At 30.4% G+C, this 24,787-nt stretch overlaps 2 protein-coding genes across 5 annotated transcripts in view; both read right to left on the reverse strand.

Moving 5' to 3' along the window:
- The window catches only part of Mnn1 (menin 1), a 40,036-nt gene extending 38,660 nt beyond the window's left edge, over window positions 1-1,376 (reverse strand). The window contains exon 1 of the mRNA XM_067276452.1: window positions 798-1,376. Within this exon, the coding sequence (XP_067132553.1) occupies window positions 798-1,266 (469 nt within the window). The 5' untranslated portion in view covers window positions 1,267-1,376. The remainder of the gene's footprint in view (window positions 1-797) is intronic.
- Window positions 1,377-9,181: 7,805 nt separating this feature from the next.
- PolG1 (DNA polymerase gamma, catalytic subunit tam) overlaps window positions 9,182-24,787 on the reverse strand; it is a 78,337-nt gene continuing 62,731 nt past the window's right edge. The window contains exons 22-24 of one of the 4 annotated variants that reach the window (XM_067276455.1): window positions 20,696-20,947; window positions 13,202-13,319; window positions 9,182-9,320 (exon numbers count right to left, since the gene is read on the reverse strand). In XM_067276455.1, the coding sequence (XP_067132556.1) occupies window positions 9,262-9,320; window positions 13,202-13,319; window positions 20,696-20,947 (429 nt within the window). In that variant the 3' untranslated portion in view covers window positions 9,182-9,261. Of the gene's footprint in view, window positions 9,321-13,201; window positions 13,320-20,690; window positions 20,948-24,787 lie in introns of all 4 variants that reach the window. The other 3 variants (XM_067276456.1, XR_010881547.1, XM_067276457.1) reach the window with 3 other exon arrangements.

Raw genomic sequence — 24,787 nt, forward strand, 5'->3', positions numbered from 1 at the left:
TTTAAAAAATAATAATAATCGTGCAAATATTTTAGAGATGGCAAAAGAGAAAAAATCCAATCTCCTAAAACTATTTTATAAAAAAAAAAAGCTAATTTAAATCTGCGTGTGAATGTAAACAATGATAGATTTTTTATTTACTGTTGAAAATTTTTAAATTTCTAGAACTGTAATCATACAAACTAATAATGCCAAATACTTACCTAACAAATATATTATTATTTAAACTGAAAAAAATATCATTTTTCTAAAACTACAGAATTTGACAATATGTTAGGTAATGTAAAACACTTCAAATATAATTCAATTTCCTCAACAATTAAAAAAAACAACCTAAAGTAATTAAAAATTCAAATTTTCATATATAGAATATTACAATCTATATTCTATTATGTTAATTACAAACAACTTATATAGTTTTATTTAACAATTTAGCCTTAATGTACTATTTAATACTGTCAGAAATCTGTTATATACAAACACCAGTATATAAACCTATTTGAAACTATTGTAGTGGTAAAAAAATTGAAATATTTCTGTAATTTTTCTCTTGTAAATGAATTTATTAAAGAAAGTTGAATTTCATTTTCAATATATCTTAAAATATATGAAACTTAATTAAAATGTTGGAGTGACTCGTGATTTGAAAATATTACGTAAAAGCACCTAACTGACATTTCAACTGTCACGATGCAAGTTTGTGTTTAATTATAAACGTGTTTATAAAGATTAAAAAGTTAATAACTTTGTAAAATAACGGAAGAGTGAATTGATTTAAATCCTTTCGAAGTTCTTACCGGTCAAATAACTATACAGGGTCTGTAAGTGTGCTCTGTCCTTATAGTAACTTCTGGTCAGAGAACCCCAAACTACATCGGACACTTTTTTGACCAGTTCTCTTGTGGCAAATCGTCCACTACTCTGACTCTTATACTGACTCAAATCGACGGAACCTTTTATTTGGCTCTGAAACTTTCCATATAGAGCTTCGACGGCCACGAGTTCCACCATCGGGAAAACCGTTTCCAAATGACATTCCATCTCAGATGCTGGCGATGGGACGATTCTATTGCATGTCAACATATTTTCAATGTAGCCAACGACGATAGACAACAAGATTAAATTCGGATCGTCGTTATTTTCTAGCTGTGATCGAAATAACCTTACAACATGGTCAATTGTTTGTAACGGGAAATGACGCTTCGTCGTCTCCCCAAGACCCGCCATCTTGGTTCGCTTAAATTTGCGTGATTGCGTCGTCCACATTTGTGACGTTTCATTTCTTTATTTTGCTCACAGACGGAGCCACTATCGTTTTAATTTCTAGTTTGATAAAAAGACCGCGGAACGAAAATCGAAACGCGCAATCGAACTTTTAATATTTTTGTAAACAAAATATAAAAGTAAAATTTAATTTCGTATCTCGATTGACTTTTAAATTTCAGCATAAAATCTAATATTATTTAAAATTTGTAAATAGTACGAATGTGTTATAATCAAATATTAATAAAAGGCATGAACATTTTTTCGATGTCCCTTAATTTTATTTTATCGGTACAATTGTAATGTTTAGGCGTGGTGTAAGCGACAAGTGTGATTGTAACGGTCTGTCCCCTAAGTTAATCTGCGACTTTGGAGCAGACGCTAGCAAGGGAAATCGCTAGACGCTAGAATTGGCAGAACGATTTAGAAACGTTTCCAAACCGCAAATTACAGGTTTCATAAACTATGGGAAGAAATAAATATTGAGGTTTTTGTGATTTTATTCAAAAATGTGAAACCATTTTTATAGAAGAATTTGAAACAAACATACACGTGTCAGGCCTACCTCAGAAAATTAGAAAGAAAATAAATTACTCAGTTTCTATGCCGGGATCATGTGATATATTATGCAAATACAGTATCTTGTTCTTCTGTTTTTGCGTACACGCATCTTTTATAGTTTGAAATTTATAAACGAAGATTTAAATTCAACAAAAAGAAAATGTAAAAAAATAAAAACATCCATCACCTTTGATGCATTTTTGAGGGAATCCATTTGGCTACCATTAATTTGTAGCACATTTTCTAGAATTTATGAACACAGTTTTTATATAAGCCATTTTGTACAACAGTTATCCCACAAAAATTTTAAAGATTTTAAACCTCTATTAATAAATTATCTGTTCATTGTTTGTAAAAAATTTGTGCTCTTGTTTTATATTGAAACATATAGTAGAAGTGGAAAATGCGGTTTATGTACTGTACATATTCACTAGTGAATATACACATACAACGTACAGTACTTCCACTTTCATAGTAACACATACAATCTTTTCAAAAAAAAAAAAAAAAAAAATAGAATTTTGTATTATACGGTATGTAACGTGTATAAATATGTTTGTTAATTACAAAATAAATTATTTTCCGACCACTTATACGATTCTACAAATTTTGATATATGATATAAACGAAAATATTAACTACCCGACACTTTTTTGCATGAAAAATTTAATAAAACTTCTATACAATTTTGTTATTCTACACAATAAAAATATACTTAATTATAAGCGAGCTTTTTTCAAATTTTAGGCTAAGATCGTTCTTTAGTTTGTTTTTTCAAAAAAGTATTATCTAAATTTACCGGGAAGTAAAACAAACAAATGATTTTAATAAACGGCAAAAAAAAATTTCTTTTGTTTATTATTTGTATATTATTGAGCTATTAGTTTGTTTCTCAAATTACCATCGCCCAGTTGACCATGTCCCTGAACGAAACCATAAAATTAAAAAGATAAAATTACCACTTTTCAAAAAATTGCAATTTAAATTCTACAAACAATAAATTAATCAAATAAATCGTAACAATACAAAAATTTAGTACATTTTTATTTAAAGTTATATTTACATTTCCAGTGAGAAATAAATTTTTAATTTAAGTGAAAAGCAGCGTATCCTAACATTCGGTATTGCTTGCTCTAAGTGAAACTACTTGTCGCTTATACTATGATTTAGGTTATTCAATTACAGCACAGTACAGTACTTCTAAAAAGTAATCGGCAAATAATTCTATATTTATCATAAAAACTGTAAACTATGTAATTTCGCAATATATTTGAAAATAATTTTGTGTTTAAAAAATCAGTTATTACTTTTTACACCGGTGTCCAAAATTAAAATATAAAAAACAATTTTCGAAAGTAACAATTGCTTAACAGAAATTAAACAATTTTGGTACGTAAAATGCACACGATCATTTAAAAAATTAATAAAATATTTATCTATATAAATAAAAATATAAATGTTCGTTTGTTCAAAATCTTAAATCTCCGAAAGTTCTTCACCGATTGCTTTGAAATTTTGATAACGTTCCATTCGAATTCGCGCGTTTTTATATACCTACTATTATATAGATGTCGAAATTCTCCCCCTCCGCAGGGAAGAAGGACAAAATTAAGGCTTACCGTGAAGAACTCGACTTCTATTATACTATTTTAGATGCAGTTTTTTGCGTTTTTGATTGCGTTTTAATAGGGTGCGTCAAGAGACGGCCGGATGGCCGAGCGGTAAAGGTGGCAGCCTACCGCTCTGGGGGACCCGGGATCGAATCCGAACGAGTCGAATAATCCCCAGGAATTTTTCGAGGGGTGGTCCGTTCGGATATGTCGGGCCCCGTTCCTCACCACCCGGTCGCCCCACTGTGGGCCTGGCCGAACCCACAATGGGCCTACTAAAAGAGGCCCTCTTAGTGCCCACAGGGCGGAAAGTTTTTTAGAAAAAAGGGTGCGTCAAGAGAATATACACTAAGAAGGAATTTTTCGAAATTTCCCCCGCGGGGAAAAGTTGTTAACACTTCCCCCGCAGGGGAATTGTTAACAATGGAAGTGTTAAGAGAAAGCGAAGTGCAAGATTTAAAGGCGCAGATGCGGTTTTTTGCGTTTTGCGGAAAATCGAACATATTTTTAGATCCATTACAAATTTTCTAATTAGTTGGAAACAAGGGGACCTAATTCTTGCATTCTGTGAAAACTGGTGAGATTGGCTATAATGTAATAATCTTCGCTATCGTTACTTTTTGCCCGAGCAACGCCGGGCTTATCTGCTAGTTATAAATATATACATATACAGTATATATAAAGAAACTACAGAATATAAAAACTGTATTTACCTTCAAACTCTCCAATTTGATGTTTAATATTTTAACATAAAAATACATTTAATGTGGAATATGATGTCCTCTTATGGTCTTAAACAAGACTGGTATTGACGAAACATACTCACACCTAAGTATCTATAACCTTTTGGTCCAAGTAGCCTTTTGAGTCAAAAAGAGCCATTCTTGACTCAAAAAGCTTTGGGTAAGGGTTGTTGATCTGTAACTTTCCTTCCCACGTAATTTCAGGAATTCTCTATTGGCTTCAAGTCTGATACAAACTAGCTTTCCAAGATACAAACGAATTCTCTCTATAAACTGCTGACGTAATACTTGAAAGATCCTTTAAAAACAAGTGAGGGTCAACAGCTCTCCTAAAAAGCTCGACATAAGAGAACGAAATCTTGTCCCTCTAGCTTACAACATTCAAATTACCTCTCTCAAACACATGGACGATTGTGAGACCGTTTACCATGATGCCACCTCATTCCAACAAACCACTATTTCCAAAATAATCCCGTTCCCTGATGTTTGAAGGGAGATGACGGGTCCCTTGTTCCTTTCAGATGAAATAGCTGTAAGGACCAGTCTGTAAATAGAACCTCGACATATCAGTAAGGAGAAACAAGATTAGTCATCTTGACTACGAAAGATGCTGTCTACAAAAGAGATGAAGAGAGTTCGAACAATCTTTCTTCTAAGAAGCTAGAGATACAGAAACCACAGGCTTCTTGATATAAAAACAAAGATAATGAAACCTACAATAAATCGTTTGCCATGTTTATTCCAGCGGCTGCGAAAGTTCTGAAGCATTCGCTTCCTAACGAAAGCTACAGTTCATGATTAAAGCTAAATAATGGTCTTCCATTGAAGTTTTACTTCTTAGGAGATCTTCTACAAGGCTTCAGGGAACATTACTAGCCTTATTGAACCGGTTTCCATAGCCATGAAACCATTCTAGGATGCAACTGTAATGAGAGGGAGAAGACATTGTTTTAGCAACGGAGCCCGTACCCTTATAGGGGACTCGAGAGCCCGCTTTTATAAATTTCCTTGTTTCTTTGCTACGACATATCACTATGGTGTATGGAGAAGAGAATATGAAAAATCTCCTTAAAATAAAGATTGGAGGGTCCGATCCAGTTAGGTCGTCGGAATAGAAGGATAGGAAGAGATAGGGAGATGTGGTTAGAGGGAATGAGGGGCCCAGAGGTTTTACCAAGGCTTATGGGTTCGGCCGGGTGATGAGGAATGGGACCCAACACATCCGGACGGACCACCCCTTGAAAATTTCTGGATATTTTTTCGACCCGTCCGGATTCGAACCCGGGTTCCCTAGAACGGTAGGCTGCCACCTTGATCGCTTGGTCACCTCTGTGGAATCTCTTTGGATCTCCAGTAGACAGCGTTAGAGATTTAATGCTTTTTCTATGGAAAAATCCTTTTCCAAAAACTTTCTAAATGCAAGTAGCTAGAACCAAAGTGTTTTTTTCTTTTTTTTGTGTGTGTTAGAATCCTATTTAATTATTCCATTAACATGCGGTTAAAATCTTTGCAAATCGAATTCGATTCAGGTAGCTGCTTCAGGTACTGCTCTGGGCGACAGGGGATCAAATCCGGATAGGAAACTCTAGGAAATTTTTATGGGCAATCTGTACGAAATATTTGGGTCCCTCCTTCACCATTTGATCGTCACATTGTGGATCTAACTGTTCTTGAATTGAACAGGGAAAAATACGACCTTAGTGCTCATAAAACTAAAACTAAAAATAAATAATACTGTAGTATATATTCAATAGTATAGACCAGCGTTTCTCAAACTATGAGTCGCGATCCAATATTGGGTCACGTTAAAATTTTAATGGGTTGCGAAATGATACTATCTTTCGCAGAAATACTTGTAATACTTTAATAATTACTGAAATATTCTCCGAGAACTAGGAAGAATAAATGCATCTGTTAAGTACTGAAAATTTTTAACAACTTTTTGTTATAATTATTATTGTCATTTAGTAATAAAATTACTATAGAATTTGTGTATATAAAATTGATTTTTCTTTTCTATTTTGAATAACATCAAATAAATATTTTATGTAAGGTCATGAAGCCATTTAGTTGTAATGGTTTTGAAAATATTTGATTTATCTAAACTTTTAGGTTTATTGCCATACATAACAATAAATTATAAAAAAATAAATAACACGAATTTTGGCACAAGTAAATCAATAAATAATGTTTAAAGAATTTTTGTGTGTGTGTTTATACAAATGAAATTAGCAAAATATTCTTACAATCTGAAAAGTACATTTTTAAAAAGAGTTCATTAAGATTATAAAAATAACACTTGTAATATTTTTAAAAGTAAAATAGATTCCTGAATAATTTTGAAGCAGTGTTTTATTTACAGTCGTAAATCGTACATGTTTTAATAGTTAAATTCAATAAGAAAAACTGAAAGTGTTTGTAAGTTATTTGTTACAAATCGAAATTGACCCGAACCGCTCTTAATAGAAATGTACTCAATGTTACATTTCACACGTAGAAGTTATCAATAACGAGGTTGAGGCCGAAGTTTTAAACGCGAAAACGTGTACGTCGGACGTTCAGCGCCGCTTTCCTGTAAGCCTAGACAATGGTGTTTGGAAAGTCAGTGGAATCATGCTCGATGTTCCAAATGCCATTGTCAAACTTCTAGGCTTACAGGAAAGCGGCGCTGAACGTCCGACGTACACGTTTTCGCGTTTAAAACTTCGGCCTCAACCTCGCTATTAATTTTATTTCGCTATAATATAGTGACTCCAGTTTAACAGGTTTCATAAAAATTTTATTTTATAAACACTTGCACGAAACCGTTACAAAGAAACATATTTTGTTACGTGAGCAAAAAGTTTGAGAAACGCTGGTATAGACAACCCTTCTTGTCCACAGCACAATAACTGTATAAACATCGATAGGACACTAGTCTACTGTGGGTTTGGACAAGAAGCTGGTTGTTGATAAACTGAGTCCGATACATCCGTATCAAGTTACCCATAAAAATTTCTGATTCGTAATTACGCCCGGGCTTCCGGGCGTAATTCCGGGCTTCCAGCTTAATAGTCTAACATTCTTGGACTGCATCCATAGAACTTAATAAATCGCAGTTACCGAGTTTTTCTAATTTGCTGGCATACACAACGAAGTTATTTCATATCGGGTGTAACTACCGGGAGAGACGTCACTTGCTTCCCGATCCTTCGAAATGGAGACTACCTAACTAATTATTTTTCCCCCTTTCGATTAACATGGAAATATAAAATTATATGGAAGATCGTTGACGATTTTTCCCAGAGAAAACTTAGGGGCCATAAGGTTCCTACTCATATATATTATTTTTACTAACAAAAAGTAAAACACAGCAAGAGGTTCTGGCTCCATATAAGCTCTAAACGGCCATGTAATAATTCATCTACTCCACGACGAATTTTCGGTACTGGCGATAGCAGACGCAAAAATTTATTGATTTCTGATCTAGGTACGGGGTTCACTCGTAACAAACACTATTTTATTGTGACATCGCCACAATGCAAGGCTGCAATTTTTAATATTTTTTTAACTTGTTTAATTTAAAATGTATGCTCTCCACTTCAAATTAGCAATCTCCAGAACGGAGTTAGTTAGATGAAAGATGAGACCAGCTACGGAAACTTTAGGGCAAGAGGCCCCGATTAACTATATATGAACTTCCGATGCAAACTGGAAGTTATTTCAATTCAAAAATTTCCCGTGAAAGGTGTTAGATAGATGACTGACATGATTCTATTGTTAAAGAAAAAGTACAGGGGCCAGCCAGGGCCGGATTTACGTAAGGGCATTTTGAACCGGTGCCCAGGGCCCCCACAAAACTATGTTTAAACATAATTTTTTTTTCTATTACCGCGACAGCCTAATGTGGCCTAATCATGAGGGCCACAGGTAGAGAAAACTAAACCCGGGAAAAAACCTATGAAACATCGGAAAATCTTGGAAAAAAATTTTACATAGGTATTTTTCAATTAAATTAAAATAATTAGTTTTACACAATAAAATATATGTATGTTTACAATAGCCTTATTTTTAAATGAAATTTACAAATTCCTAGTTGAAATCTTATGTTGAAAGTAGTATTTTGTGTAAATTTTCTAAATCATCAAATTTGCCTACTCTTAAAGGGTGCCCCACTATATTTGTGCCCATGTGCTTCTGATTATTAAATCCGGCCCTGGGACCAGTCACTACTAATTTGAAGGTGGAGAGCATATATTTTAAGTTAAATAAATTAAAAATATGATTAAAAATTGCAGCCTGGCATTGTGATGATGTCACAATAAATAATAGCACATTTTTATTGAGTTGTATTTTTAAATGTGTTATTTGGGATATAACACCCCAAATAACACTGATATGTGACAGATAGATCCTATGTCACATAAGTTACTTTACCTTTCTAAAATTAAATAAATAAATAAATGAAGTTTGATTCAATAACATCACCCACATAACATCATTTATTTGTAAATCACCCATATATTGCCTATTTTCTCTTATACTAAAAAATATTTTATTTAGAAAAACTTCTATTGGTGCAAATCATAAAACCAAAATAAAAATTCTCAATCAAAAATTTAAATTATCATGTATGTATTCTTTCCATTTTTCTAAAAATTTTTTTTTGACAAATGGATACTTAGTAAATTTATTAATTTGTCATGAAAAAACATAAAACTAGGCACAATAATGTAATTTAAAAAATTATTAATTTATAATAATTAATGTTACCAAGCAATGGCATTTCTTAAAAATTTGTCAAATAGTTAATAATAGAAATTACTTTCCAGGGAGGCTTTTATTTCCATGTGAAACAGATAATTAATTCTTGACAGTAACATTTGAAAGTTCATTTGTTAAGAAGGAAAAACAAAAGTTTTGGTTAATAAATAAAAAAAAGAGGTAAAATTTTTGATATGTTTGATGCTTAAAACAAATTTTTTAATCCTTAAAAATATTGATAAATTAGATATTTTCGTGAAATATAAATATATTTTAATAAAACCTTTGTACATAAATATCTTATATTCTTTTTATCAAAATACAAAAGCATCTTTCTTGAATTAATTCTTCAAAGAACCATTTGTTTTCTTGATAATATTATAAATATCTAGAGATTCACCTAAAATAAAAAATTGTAAAAAAAATATTTTTCTTTAAATTTCTTTGGTAAGTAATTTCAAAAAATTTTCTATCTCTAAAACAGAAATAATATATTAACAAATAATACTCAATACAGAATAAAAAGTAATTATATTATTTGCCATACTTAAATTTATTTCTTCAGTTCAAGTTTTAAATTATATAATCATAAATTAAACATATTATTTATTTGTTTTTCTCACAAGTGAACAGCCTACTATTACATTAACTATTCTATACAAAATGAATTGAAGAATTTTTTTTTATAGTTGCTACTATTAATAGAACATTTTTGGCATAATTTATCATTTAAAAATTTTACATAATAAATTACTTGCAGCTAACTTGTAAAAATAGTTTATACCTTATTAAAATAATATTGCTGCTAATCTACTTTCCATAAATGATAAACAAAACTTGCAAAACACTAATATCAATCCACTGTAATTTTGTACAGATACCCAGGGTGGTATATATCCTGCAGAAAATTGCTAGAATAGAAATAGAACCTCTTTACATAAGCTACTTTGCTATATACCCTGTATCTTTACAGCAACCACTGAAAGCATAATACTTACTGGTATGCAGTTTACAAGGTACTATCTCAAATATCAAAACATTGTTTTTCTAAGGAAATCTGTAGAGAAATTTTTTGGGTTTTTTGTTTTCAGAATCTCTATTTTCCAGTTCTACATGAATTCCTTGTTCTGCCAGTTCTTGAAGGTCATCGTTGATAAGACTCTTACCAAAACTTGCTGTAACTCCTCAATATCCTGTTCATCTACATCTCCTACTCCTGCCTTCAGCCATAACTTCTTCCACACTTCATTTGTGCATTTATGAGTTAATTCTTGCCAAGCAAAGCTGATATTGCCTACAGCATCCATGATGTTATATTTTTTCCAAAATTGCACCAAACAAACATAGATTTAAAGAAAGTACACCTTTTTCTGATTGGTTCATGTTCGTAAATAATCGTATAATATATGAATCAATGAAATGCCGCAATAATTTAAATCAGTGTAAATGTTCAGCTTTTTTTTAGGCTTTAAGCAGACTGCGTTATATCGAATCAGCATTAAGTGGAGTCTTACTGTATTAATAAATTAATCAAGTTAAATGAAAAGTAAAAAGAAAAACAATTTGCTAAATTTTAGGAAATGAATCTTTAAACTTTTAATGTTATCAAGCTTCTATCAAGCTTCTTAAACTTTTAATTTTTACTCTAAATTTTAAAGCAGCTTTTATTTTTAGGTGTTAGTAGCTTTGACTCTTATTTCAACTACAATACATTAACAAATAATTTTCTCATTCTCATCTACTGAAGATTTATATTTAAGAAAACACTCTATCTAAAAGAAAAAACCTACAAATTTCGTTATTACAACCTACAATGAGTAGGCTGTAGTAATAGTAACGAAAAAGAAAAATGGATGAAGGTAATTTAGGTGGTGAGAAGTTGAATGTAGAGTTACGAAGGCGATTTGCTAGCCATTTCAAGGAATGGAAATGTATTTGGTATTCTTGCATTTATAACATTATTTGTGATCTAAGTGAGTAATAAAAATTGATATAGTGATTTGCTGCTTTGTAGTTATTAAGGTGTAATTTTTCAAACATTTTTGCTTTTTTCAATAAATGATTTATTAAAAATTACAACTAAGACACCATAAAGCTGTTAAGAACATAAATGATGTCATATATATGAGCATACTGAATATCTTCCAACACTTTAAAGTGGCTGGCAAATCTCCCCCTCATAACACGACCTTTGAATTTTCACTACATAAGCATTGTTATCCTAACCATTTTAAGTTTATTTTCATTACTACTGTACTACAGTTCTTACTGATTGAATGAATAACTCAGGAAAAATTTATGGTTTCTTGGTACCATAAGCCTAATTTGAACAATAACAGAAGTTTAATATGTATGACAATAAGTAGTGATTGACAACTTAACCAGATTTGTCTTCTCTAACAGATAAAGAGTTTTGTTCAGCATTTTACAACCTGTCCTCCTCCCATATTCCTATTTTCAGCCATCATTTGATACTTACAGTCAAAATTTGTTATCTAAAACAGTATTTGAACCAATTCTTTCTTTTCATTTTAAAATATTTTGTACATAATTAATTGTTTCAGAATATTCAATGCAGGATATTGTGTTTTTGTAAGGTTGGTTATGGATGAGCCAGGATCCACTATTTAGAGGTAAATATAATAGATGTCCTGTTTGAAGGGTCTGCGGTTTGTAAAAATGTCCTTTAACTAGAGGTGTCTGCTATTTGGGAGTGTCCATTAATGGAGGTTTCACTCTATCTGATGTTTTGTCTGACTTAATTAAGGAGTAGAAAAATACATATTATATACAGTGTTCACTGTGATCAACAATCTACTTTGACTTAAAGAGGAATTTAAGATTATAGGTTTTACTATATTTGTCATTAAATGGTAATTAATTAAAATACATAATTGTTATCCAAATCAAATCCTCTGTTATGGCATGAAGATAATAGTAATATGTATACAATGATATAGAAACAACACTCATGATTCAATATTTGTAGGAAAACAAGTAATTTGATTTAAATACCTGAATTTCTTTGATATATCAATGTCACATTTAATTTTAACATTTTGCAGCATAACAACATTCTTTTGAATTAGAAAAGTGAAATGACAAGTATTTTGGATCACCCATTTAAGAATTGCTTAATTTCTTAACAGGAGTGATGTCTACATCAACAAATATTAAATTGTGAGTGTTGTTTTTATACTATGTACTGTACATGTTACTATTATTTTCACATTAAAGCAGAGGAATTGATTCAGGTAATAATTACTTACATTTGTAAATGTATGTTATTTTAATTAACTACTATTTAAAGATAAATAGTTACAATTACTACCCTTATCTCATTTCAAACATATCAGTTATTCAAAAAAATTTTTGTTTCCTTGTCATTAACCCTTACATTATTGATTGTTCATTACAATAAACAAACAATTACATTGAAACCCAATACATTATAAACTACAAGCCAACTAAAATGCCATATGTTATCAGACTAGATATAGGCTAAAATACTAAATAATTAGGAAACAATTTGGCACTAGAGTGAGGGGTTAGTTGCCATCTCTTAATAAATTTAATAATTATAATTAAATTAATTAATTTAAATAATTTAGAAATACTGGAATAAAATGATCAGCGTAACTCAAACCTGCAACTCCTGCTTACCGTGCAGATGTGTTGCCAATTACGCTACCTGGACCTCCAGTCTGATCTCCCATTCCAGTATATATTACATTATAACCAGTGACGATTATTACAGTGCTGGATGGGGATGCATCCAGTTGCTCACATCCTGTAAACCCCTTAGGAAGTGTTTACAGGATGAGGGTCGGGCCTCTGGATAGTGTAATTGGCAACACATCTGCATAGAAAGCAGGAGTTGCAGATTTGAGTCCCGGTCCAGGCCGATTCTTTTATTTCAGTATTTCTAAATTATTTAAATTAATTAATTAAATTATAATCATTAAATGTATTAAGAGATGGCAACTAACACTTCCCTCTAGTGCCAAATTGTTTCCTATTTATTTAGTATTTTAGCCTATATCTAGTCTGATAACATATGGCATTAGTTGGCTTGTTCATTACATTATTATTATACATTTCACATTTAATTGTTGTACTGTCCCGTTAGTAAATGTGACCAATTGTTTAGACTTGAAAATAATTTTAATGCACTAGTTTAGGCTAATAATCATGAATCAGACAAAATGTATTTAGATTGTAAATCAACTAAAATTTTAATTGTGAAATAAAACTATCTATAAATTTAAAGTGTATTCATACCTGGTGGTATTCCATATCCTCTTTCTAATCCATGAGGATTTGACGGTGTTTTGCAATCCATATCTACTTCTTTTCTAATAACTGTATCAATATCCACAGAACTGAAGAAGGCAGTAGACTAATAAAATTTAAATCATTATTCAAAATATAGCATTTCATTTCAAAATATAACTTTTTTTTTGTTTTTTTACTTTTAACCAAAAATATTCATTTTGAATATTATAAGTAAGGATACTGATTATTATTATCAGCATTAGTTAAAATGAAAAATTTCTATTGATGTTAACAAAATTGACAAATACTAAAAATAAATATTTAGTAATTTCTAATAAATAAATTAAATATTAAAATTTCTGATATAAATTTGTTTATCACAACCAAAAAATGTTATTTTAAGAATTTTAAAAAAAACTTATATGCAGATTTAAATCATGCATAATTCTATATTAGTTTAAATTAATCAAGTTTCTGTAATAAATGCACTTTAACAATAGCATCGTCATACCCAACTGAATTTACATTTTACTGCTAGTATAAAAATGTGGAATTTAAAATTCAGCTGTAATCAAAGCTATAACAATTTTCTTTAAATATTGTTACAACAGTAACAGTTCTTTTGTGTGCTTTATTTAAAACAGTTAATTTTTTTAATTTTAATAGTACTGTGAATCACTTACTTAACAGATACTTTGTAAAAATATGATTCAAATTTTTCTAACTATTGAAAAATTGAATAAAGCTTTAAGCACTAGATTGAAGATCATTCACCGAAGAATCTTCCTCTTATTATCTATGAATATGCAAAGCATCTTTTCAATCATTTTAGTACATGCATTAATCAAGATCAATTATGTTTAAACTCATTTGATGCTTTTAAAGAATAATTTCAAAAATTTGTTTTTAAAAATGCTGTTCATAATTTAAAAACTGTAAATGAGAGGTTTTAAACTAAGACAAAAATTAAAGAATGCATATCGTGTTACCAAGAACTGTTGAATAACTTCAAAAAAGCCAAAACACTCAAAAAATCTTATTTTTGACTGTTTTGAAGAACGTAAGTTCAAATTTTGAAAAAATACAATTGGAATAATTAAATGTTATAGTTAACAAAAATTTGTAATAAATAATGAAAGCATTATTTGAAAATAAAATAAGTATTGTAGTCATTTAAAATGAATATAATACTTTTGAATATAACATAACATAACAAATGAATACAATATAACATAAAAAATAAGAAATGATCGAAATGACCGTACTGTGAAGTATTTGTGTTACAAAACAGAGCATGGCCTCACAAGGAATAAAAATTCAGCAACAAGTTGAATTACTTTACTGGCAATATTCAGTGGCACCATCTGTTACAATATTTTATAAAAACTTTTTTATATTTTTAATTATTATAAAATAACAAAATTTTGAGGATAGGGACGGGTTTTATAAAAAAAATTGTAAATACTAATAGTGAGTAAAATTGCCATGTAGTCAGATCAGGCATGGCCAACATATGGCCAACGGGTTGGATCTGTCCCGAATAATGAATTTATGGAGCCCACGATTAATCTTTCAATAATAGCTATTTAACTTCCAATAATTGGTCGAATGAATTCGCGATACTTCTTTATTTTTAAAAAAAATCCCATTGTAGAGATTTACAACTTTTGTACTCTTTTGTGTGATAATGCCAGAATAAAAAAAAATGATAAATTTAAAATATTAATATTTATCATAAAATAATGTATGTTAGACAGTAATTCAAGATATACAGGTGATATTCAATTTAACTTAGTCATTCGTGTGCTTTGCTAGAAATATAATACTAATATATTTAAACATTTATATATATGTTGCAGTCGAAACCAGTTTTTAGTTAGGATGTGTTTTAACTAGTTGAAACTAGTTTATACTGGATGTCTTTGTTACATCTAAAATTTTCTAGTTATAACTAGAATTTACTGCTGCACATGTTTGGATTTTAGATAAAACTAATTTTAACTTTGAACATTAGTTAAAACTAATTTTAGCTACATAAATAGGTTTGAGGAAAATAAATAAAGTGATGATTGGGATTACAACATTTGTATTATTTAATACAATATTTATTGAAAATATTGGTCACACATCTGTGTTATTAACATTAATTAAAGTGATACAAAATTAATCATACACTATAGGAACATTTTTGAAGAAAATCACAGAGCCATGTCAGCAATATTAACACTAAAGCAACCATCAGTAATATTAATTAAAGTCATACAAAAATAATCATTCAATAAAGGAACATAAATATCAGGGCTGTGGAGTCAGTAGATTTTTACATGACTCTGACTCTGATCAGGGGCGGACTTGTTAACAAAGTAGGCCTGAAAATTCTGACGTCATCACGTGACCTCAGAATATTTGCATCAATAAATATAGTTCTAATAAAGATGAACGTGTTAGCTGAATGAACTTTGACCTCGGTTGAAACAGCGAGAAAATGGACAAAAAAAAAAAAAAAAAAAAAAAAAAACCCCCAAAATTTTTTGCCTTTTTTTTTGACATTTCAAGGTCCCGAGTCCAAAAATGTAAAAATCTTGGGTATAATTTTTCGACCAATTGCGATACTTTCCCTCTGTTATACATAACAGCTAGGAAAGTAAAAATTATAATGTACAGTATATGCAAACTATTAATAATTATTTTCATCTTTGGTTTGAAATAAACAAATGAAAAATTTCATTTTATTAAAAACTTTCCTTAATCCTGATTTAGTTTTCTCATCATATACATTTTCAGTCTCCTAATCTTATTTTCTTGCCATATTTGCAGTTTCTATATTCAGAGCAGTTTTGCAGTATGCAATTTCTGTGCATGTAGAGCTTATATATGCAAACTATCTTTACATATATAAGCTCTACACATTGTATACATTTATTAACTCATATGTGACAATAATATTGCTAAATTTTGCATGTGATTCAGACATCACATCTGGTCCATTTCAGCAAAATGCCTCTGTTAAATTGAGACAGATAATCATTGCTGTAATTAAATTCCATAATTCCTATCCTTTCACCAAACTCTCTTACTTGATGTTTAAAAATTGAGTTATTTGTCATTGTGCTATGTTTAGCTTTCATTTGACTGATCCACAGCATTAGCATGCTCTAATGCTATAGATGTTATGCTAGGGTGCTAAAATCTTCATGTTTGCCACTCTTCAATTTCTTTTCTGTTGAGAAGATGCACCCTCCTCTAGTAACCACCTTGTCTGTGCTTGCAAATTATTACTTTTCAAAAGTGAAAAGTAACTAGCAATTTCTTGCTGACTTGCCTTCAAATATTGGATCTTGTGAACACAAATCTCATACTTTTTCAAAACATCAATACTAGGGTTTCTCAAACGGGATTCCAGGATCCTGGTCGTTTTTTTAACCCGGGAAATTTTTCTTATCCCGGGAAATCCCGCAAATTTTTTAAAAATTCACTTTTTTCTTATTTTATGTTAAGGTTGAGGAAATTTTGCAAATAGAAAGTATAATTAACTCATAAACTGTCAGAATACATTTGTATTTATTAATTTTAAACTCACTTATTAGTTTTTTTTAACTTTTGTTTGTTATGGCAGATCACAAAGGGTCAATAATCAATACGTATCTTATTTGTGGCAGAACTCTCAAAATTCTTTACCTGTAATATCTGAGCTAATTGTGCTTATGCTGTCTTAATTTTTAACCATGCTTAGTAGCTTCAATAACTGCATAACGCCAAGTTGTGCAAATTGGGCAAAGATACAAACGAGTACGAAGTCTGCAAGTATGAAATTTTTCTTCATAACCTGATTATTAAAGACAAACGAACTGCCGAATTATTGGGCTATGATGTTTCTATTAAAGCAGCCAAGGTAGACAAATCAAGAATACTAGAGAACAAAAGAAGTACTACAATCTCGAAAATAAACTAGAAATCTTTCAGGATACAGATGAAAACACATAATATTTGTCTTCTCTTAAATGCATTAAACACGATTCCAATCACATCAATTGAATCGGTAAAGGCATTCTCGGTAGCAAGACTTTTCATTACTAAAATAAGAATCAGATTGAATGATCGGAGTATCAACCATCTTTGCTTTTTAAAATCTATATTTACAATATTTTGTATTATATTTTATTTAAAAAATCAAAAATTACCTTCTAAGTTAGAAGTTTGATCTAAATTCATTTTTCTTTAAATTTTCAACTCAATTCAAAGTCATTTTTTTGTTGTTGTATGCAGTTTCCAGCAAACTTTAATAAATTTTTTCTATTTGTGAAAATTTCTACATAATTCTAAGATAATTTTTAATATATATCTTACACAGCATTATTAATATGATTTTGGAGGTTGCAGAACGTATTAAATTACTTTAAAAAACGAAAAAATATATCATTTGATTTCATGACATCTTGTATATCTTAAAAATAATTAATTTTGTCCGGGATTTCCCGGGATCCCGGGAAACAGTTCACTTTTATCCCGGGATTCTGGGACAAGCAAAAGACCGGGAAATGAGAAACCCTAATCAATACTGTGCTTTTAGCAGACTGTTAGAACAGAACACTCAGACCAAAACAATGGTTTAGCAAATTGTCTTTTATATATCCTTATCTCTGATTTTCTAGTAAAGACACATCATACAGAAAATTCTTGTCTCCTCAAGGTACTCAGGATGTAAAGAGTTGAACAGCTGAATTACTTCTGACCCATTGTGACAACTCCAAAGGGTCTGCCACACTACCTGTAGTGCTTATTTCTGACAAAGGCACAAACAGAAACTAAATATAAACTCAACACAAACTAAGGCTCAGTTTGAACCTTCAAAATTCCTTAGATGCTTAATATTTTTCTTATTTTTGAAGCATAAGGGCATGAATAAGTAAAAATTGCTCAATGAGATGTATGTTAAAAGAAAAATGGCAGCTCCATTTCTTGCCACTTAACAAGGTGGAAAAATTTCAGGAATGTCTATGTTATGTAGATAGTAGAAGATCCATTCACACCAATTTTTTGGTATTAGGAGAGGATGGCATTATAGAGACACTAAAATGGGGCCACTATAAACACACACACATACAAAACATGTATGTACTGTATATGAACATGTACATTTACATAAACACACAAAGCAATACTTAATAGTGGATAAAAATATGCTAAATTTTAATTTACTTATAATATTTCCTTCATTATAAATTTTAGATTATATTTTAATGTGTACCACTATATTCATTTATTTTATAATATCAATTATTTTAACACACTATAATGGATAAGAGACATATGCAACAGATATCTGTTCATTCAATAACAAATATGATCCCTCAGGAACGGCTGTATGGTGAGGCATATTAAATATCAATTATTTTAACACACTATACTTTTAACACACACTGTTATTTATTAAAATAATTAATATAAATAATAAATATTACAAAAATCTTAGATGGTTTACTTTATGAAAAAATATCCAAATTTTTTATAAAGTAAACGATCATAAATCTAAAGTAAGTCTTATCAGTAATACATTGATATTAAATTGCATTTAATCATTTTTTATTAATATATGAATAAACTTTTCATTAGTTAGTTTTAAATTTTTTAGCAATTCAAAATAAAGAAAACTTATAAAAAAAACCTAAAACTTCAAAGTAAATCAGATGTAATCAAGAAAATATAACAATCAAAAAATGTTAAACAATTTTAGAAGTCTTGTAGATTTATTCAGATTTAAACGTTTCTCAAGACATTACATATCTCATCATCAGATCTACAGTAAAAAAAAAAAAAAAAAACAGAATGTAGAACAGTGTAACATTAAAAATAGAACATATACTTTGTTAACCTGATGCTGGTGCAGTCACTAAAAGTAATGTATTAATATTTGGAATGATGGAATAGTGTCACTGGTTAGTTTGATGAAAACTCTGTCAAATTAAATTGATAATGTTCATATTTATTTTAACCAGAAAAGTGCCAAAACAAAACTTCTTTACATGAGTTATCTGTTATACATTCTATTTGCTCATATTTTTATACTCTGACTACTTCTAATAATAAGTTTATCAATTCTCCCTGTGTGAATTAATTAACAAATTGTATGTTTTTGCCAAGTGCTTCAAAGGTCTCTGTCTCTTAGCATCCAATTTTTGACAATTTTCAACTATTGTAAAAAATCTGAAATGGCAAACTGTGTAACATAATTTGCCTTAAAGTAAAAAAAAAAAAAAAACTCATCACAGTTTATTTATTTCAATAGTAATGATTATGAAAAATTAAAATAATCATTATTTAATTTGGACATTTTTAAGTTAAAAAAAAAAAAAAAAAAACAAGAGAGCAATACAAAAAGCAATTCAGAAATTATCTCAAAATTATAACACTAATGTACTAACAATAGATTAAGAAGTACTGTTATATTTTCTATATAATATAATATATATTTATATAATGGATTAGAAGAAAACTGATTATATAATGGAATATGCTATATCATTACATAATCAGTTTTGTTAACTTTTGTTCTGCAGATCTGACAATAATGTACAGTGCAGTACAACATCTCAAAACAAAACTAATCTAAACAAACCTACAAGACTCCTTAAGTTAGCATTTTTTGGTATTTACAGTTTCTGTAATGAAATGGAGATGAGTCAAAGTCCTTCTGCATATGATTATATTTGTATTGATTGTATTGTATTGAGTATTGATATCCTTTTATATTAGATAAAACTATGTAAATTTAATCTTAGATTAAATTTACATCTAGATTAAATTTACATAGTTTTATCTAATATAAAATCATTCTAATCAGTATATAAGTTTCATATAATTTCTTTTATCACTTAATTGATAACAAATATATATGGTTGAGCAAAAATCATCTGACAGTTATATTAGTTAGGTTATATAAGATGAATGCATCACACAGGGAAACAATTTATAATTAAAATAGAAAGTTAAGATTATAATGTTAATGTTCAATAAATTTTTATTTAAGAAATTGACATAATTTTCAAGATTTATTGATAAATAAACTTATTAAATTTAACTGTCAGGCTAGTTTTGTCAATTCTTTGATATAATTGAAAAATTAATTATTAATAAATATAGATTAAACTATTTTAAAAGGCAAATGAAAATAATATTATAAAAGACAGTAAAATTATTTCACAAAACAGATAACTTTACACGATGCTTAAGAAAAAACTGTTTGAAAGTATGTTATTTTATTATTAATTAAAAAATTATTTTTTAATTGATCGTTTTCATTACTATTTCTGTGAATTTACCAAGCTTAAATTTTGGCTTTAATTGGGAACCTTAATTGATATGAGCTTTATTGCTCTATTAATTTAAAAAATTATTATTTACATATTATATCGTAATAGAAGCATATTCTAGATTTTTAAAAAATTTAATACATTATGTAACTTATTAATACTTATTAACTTATAGAAAGTTATAGATTACCTGAGGTAAATCATTCATTCCAACTTTATGTGCAAACATTGCTCTAGTAAGTAAATTTGTTATCTGCAATGCAAGAGCTGCCCGATAGCGATCTTCACTTTGAACAAGATAGCGTACTTCATCATGAATACTTATAGAAAATCTTCCATTTATTCCATACTCTTCTATTAACCATTTCATGCACACAAGCATTAAGTGAAGATAATCAACTGCAGAACTTTGCACAACCCAATTTATACGACTTGTCATGAACTACAAAAATTGAAATTCATTAACATTATTAATATAACTGTATTTTTTAAAACAATAATTATATCTTATAATAAATGAATTCAATTCACATCTAGAATTATCTTAAAATTATTATCATAGTTACACAAATATCAAATTAAACAATAAAACAATAAATGAATTAGACAGAAGTGAGTCCAAAAGAAATGTAACAACTTAAAAATTTTTTAGCATACAGTTTCTTATTAATACACATCATGTTTCTAGCAAACTTTAATATTTATCAAATCAAAAACAATTAGAAATACACATTTCATTTTTAAAAAATATAGATTTATAACATAAAATAATTTTATTATTAAAAACACATACATACAGAAACAAAATATAACAATCCAAATTCTGTAATTAAATATACTTATAAATTACCAAATTATTTTTGGGGTATAAATAAACAACAACTAACCTGTTATATATAAAGACCAACAACTGCCGAATTATCGGGCTAGCAAATGGCTATAGTAATATTAATAATTTAAGTTAATTTGGTACTAGAGTTAGGCGTTAGGTGCCATCTCTTGCTAAATTTAATAATTAGAATTTTAATTAAATAATTTAAATAAATTTAGGCTTAACTGGAAGAAAAGAATCGGCCCGAAGCGGGATCGAACCTGCAACTTCTGCTATCCGTGCAGACACGTTACCAGTTACGCTACCCGAACCTTCGGTCCGATCCTCCCCTTCCAGTTGATATAAGATTACCGTACGACCATCGACGGCTATTACAATGCCGGCTGGGGACACATTAATTGCCCACGTCCTCCCAAAGGCACTCAACCGGCCATCGCAAACCCCGGCAATGCGTATACATATAAATAAACAACAATTAACCCGTTATATATAAAGACCAACAACTGCCGAATTATCTTTGTTGGTCTTTATATATAACGGGTTAGTTGTTGTTTATTTATATGTATACGCCTTGCCGGGGTTTGCGATGGCCGGTTGAGTGCCTTTGGGAGGACGTGGGCAATTAATGTGTCCCCAGCCGGCATTGTAATAGCTGTCGATGGTCGTACGGTAATCTTATATCAACTGGAAGGGGAGGATCGGACCGAAGGTTCGGGTAGCGTAACTGGTAACGTGTCTGCACGGATAGCAGAAGTTGCGGGTTCGAATCCCGCTTCGGGCCGATTCTTTTCTTCCAGTTAAGCCTAAATTTATTTAAATTATTTAATTAAAATTCTAATTATTAAATTTAGCAAGAGATGGCACCTAACGCCTAACTCTAGTACCAAATTAACTTAAATTATTAATATTACTATAGCCATTTGCTAGCCCGATAATTCGGCAGTTGTTGGTCTTTATTTTTGGGGTAGTCATGCACATGGGAAGTTTAAGGTTTAACTTTCTATTTGGAAAGAATTAAAAATTTAAATAAAAAAATAATAGTCTTCAAAAGTGAAATCGAAACACCACAGATGAATGCACATAGCTACATTCATTTGTGATGTTTCAATTTCACTTTTGAGGACTATTATTTCTTTATTTAAATTTTTAATTGCAGGACCAGCAGAAGTAAGAGACATATGCAACAGATATCTGTTCATTCAATAACAAATATGATCCCTCAGAAACAGCTGTATGGTGAGGCATATTATTAATGAGGAGATTAATGGTTGTTTGATGTATCCCTTGCCAAGTTGCATCCACTGTGGTCCCTGGTGTACCTCATGCTGGAAGTCCCACAGTTGTTTGATGGGCGAGAGATCTGGCAAGGCTGCTGGCCAGGGAAGGATGTGAATTCTGTTTATGTTGGTGAGAGTTTGCTGGAAGACATGCAGTCAAGCATTGTCTTGCTGGAACAATGTTGGATGCAGCCTGCACCAGTGGCAGAACCACATACCTCACAATTTGTGTGATGTATTGGTCCACTGTCAGAGTACCAGAAATGCACATCAGAGCTGTCCACTGATTGAACATGATGCCTCTCCAAACCATGATGCCCAGTGTGGGACTGGTGTTACATTTGGTAAAAAGGACTGGCATGTAGCATTCGCTGGGATACTGCCACACCCATCCATGACTGTCATTCCTCCACAAACAGAAATGGGATTCATCCATAAACAATATCCAATACCATTCAGTGGTCCAGCTGTGATGATGACAATACCATGCCAGCGTGCAGCCTTACGTTGAGCAGTTAATGGCATGGCAACTTCATGCAATCTGTTGTGAACAGTTTTGATGGACACGGATCCACTCGTTGATAGTAACAGGTTGCTTTGATGTCATGTACTGTAGCAAATAGGTCCCAATGGACCATTCAGAGAATCTGCCGGTCTGTGCACTCTGTCACGTACTGGCACAATCTATGCCTTCTTTGGCATGTTTGCAGAAGTTCCTGCATCCATCATGTTACTTATTGCTGGATGGTACTCACATTGTGACCAACACACATGGCAATTGCATACATCGACAAACCGAGGTCATGCAGCTCCAGAATACAGTCTCATTCACCAGCCATTAACTGTGATATTCAGCTTGCTGTCATCTCCAAGGCATTTTCTACACTTCTTTGAAAGTTCAGCTGCTGCAAACCATCTCTGATAACATTTACAGCCCAAGCTGACTGGGTACCACATACTCTAATGCATATGCAAATTTAATCATTTGCATATGCATTAGAGTATGACACTTCTACTTGTCCTGCAATTTGCATGTGGCTATGCACATTCTTTTGTGATGTTGAAATTTCACTTTTGAGGAGCGTAATACAGAAAAAACACAACTCATTAAATTAATTAAAGCTTAATAACAATGTTACAAGATAGAAAAAATAATTACAAAAGAGTTAAAAAATTCAAGAAAATACAGTCAAGTCTGCATAAGTCAACACCCAGATAACTTGACACCATTGATTAAGTAGTCAGTTTTCTGTGGTCCTGGCTGATTTACATGTTAAAAAACTCCGGTTTATTCGACACCGTTTAACTCATCACCACTGGATAAGTCAACATACTTTTTCTGTCCCACACTCTGATAAGTTGTCACCCCTTCTGAAAAAATGAATTCACTCCACACATGTGGTGCAAACTCATTTTTTTCAGAAGGGGAGTTGATTTATTTATTAATAATTGATTTATTAATAATTGATTTATTAATATATAAATATACATATTAATAAAAATGCCTTAACATTTTATGTATTTTTATGTATAAAATAATAACAGATAAACAAAAAGAAAATATAAAATCTACATCAATGTCGTACCAGAATCCAATTTTACATTTTCTCATGCTAGAGGCATTAAGAATCCTGACGTTACTTGCCAACAATTGACAATTGTAAAGATGATGTTTTAAAGGTGTTCAGGATCATTGAAAAAGAAAGTCAAGACAGTTAAGTGCTCAAAACAAACAACACTCAACGAATTTTTCAGTTTTTCATCTACAGAGTAATTGTAAATGGAGGACACAATGTATTGTAAGCCTATACTACTGTATAACGCACTACTGTATTTTCCTAATTGTAGTTTTGTGGTTTTTTTTCCGACTTCGCTTTAGTCGCCACATCAGATAACTCGACACATTTCCATTTCCCCTTGGGGTGTCAACTTATGTGAAGTCGACTGCATTATAAACAAACAATTTGAGGAGCTCCAAGAAAATTCAAATAGGCTTTGTTACTGAAAACAATAAATGAAAGGTCATAGAAGTTATCAAAAAAAAAATAAATTTTGTAGAATATAGTAGAAATTTCTAGAATGTTCCATAAAGATATATAAACAGTACTTCTATGCAAAGTAAAATGTTTATAGTTAGAAATTGGCAGGTTAACAAATAAAATAATAACTTAGC

This window comes from Centruroides vittatus, unplaced genomic scaffold, assembly GCF_030686945.1.
Source record: "Centruroides vittatus isolate TY-2023 unplaced genomic scaffold, ASM3068694v2 contig_694, whole genome shotgun sequence".
Lineage (NCBI taxonomy): Eukaryota > Metazoa > Arthropoda > Arachnida > Scorpiones > Buthidae > Centruroides > Centruroides vittatus.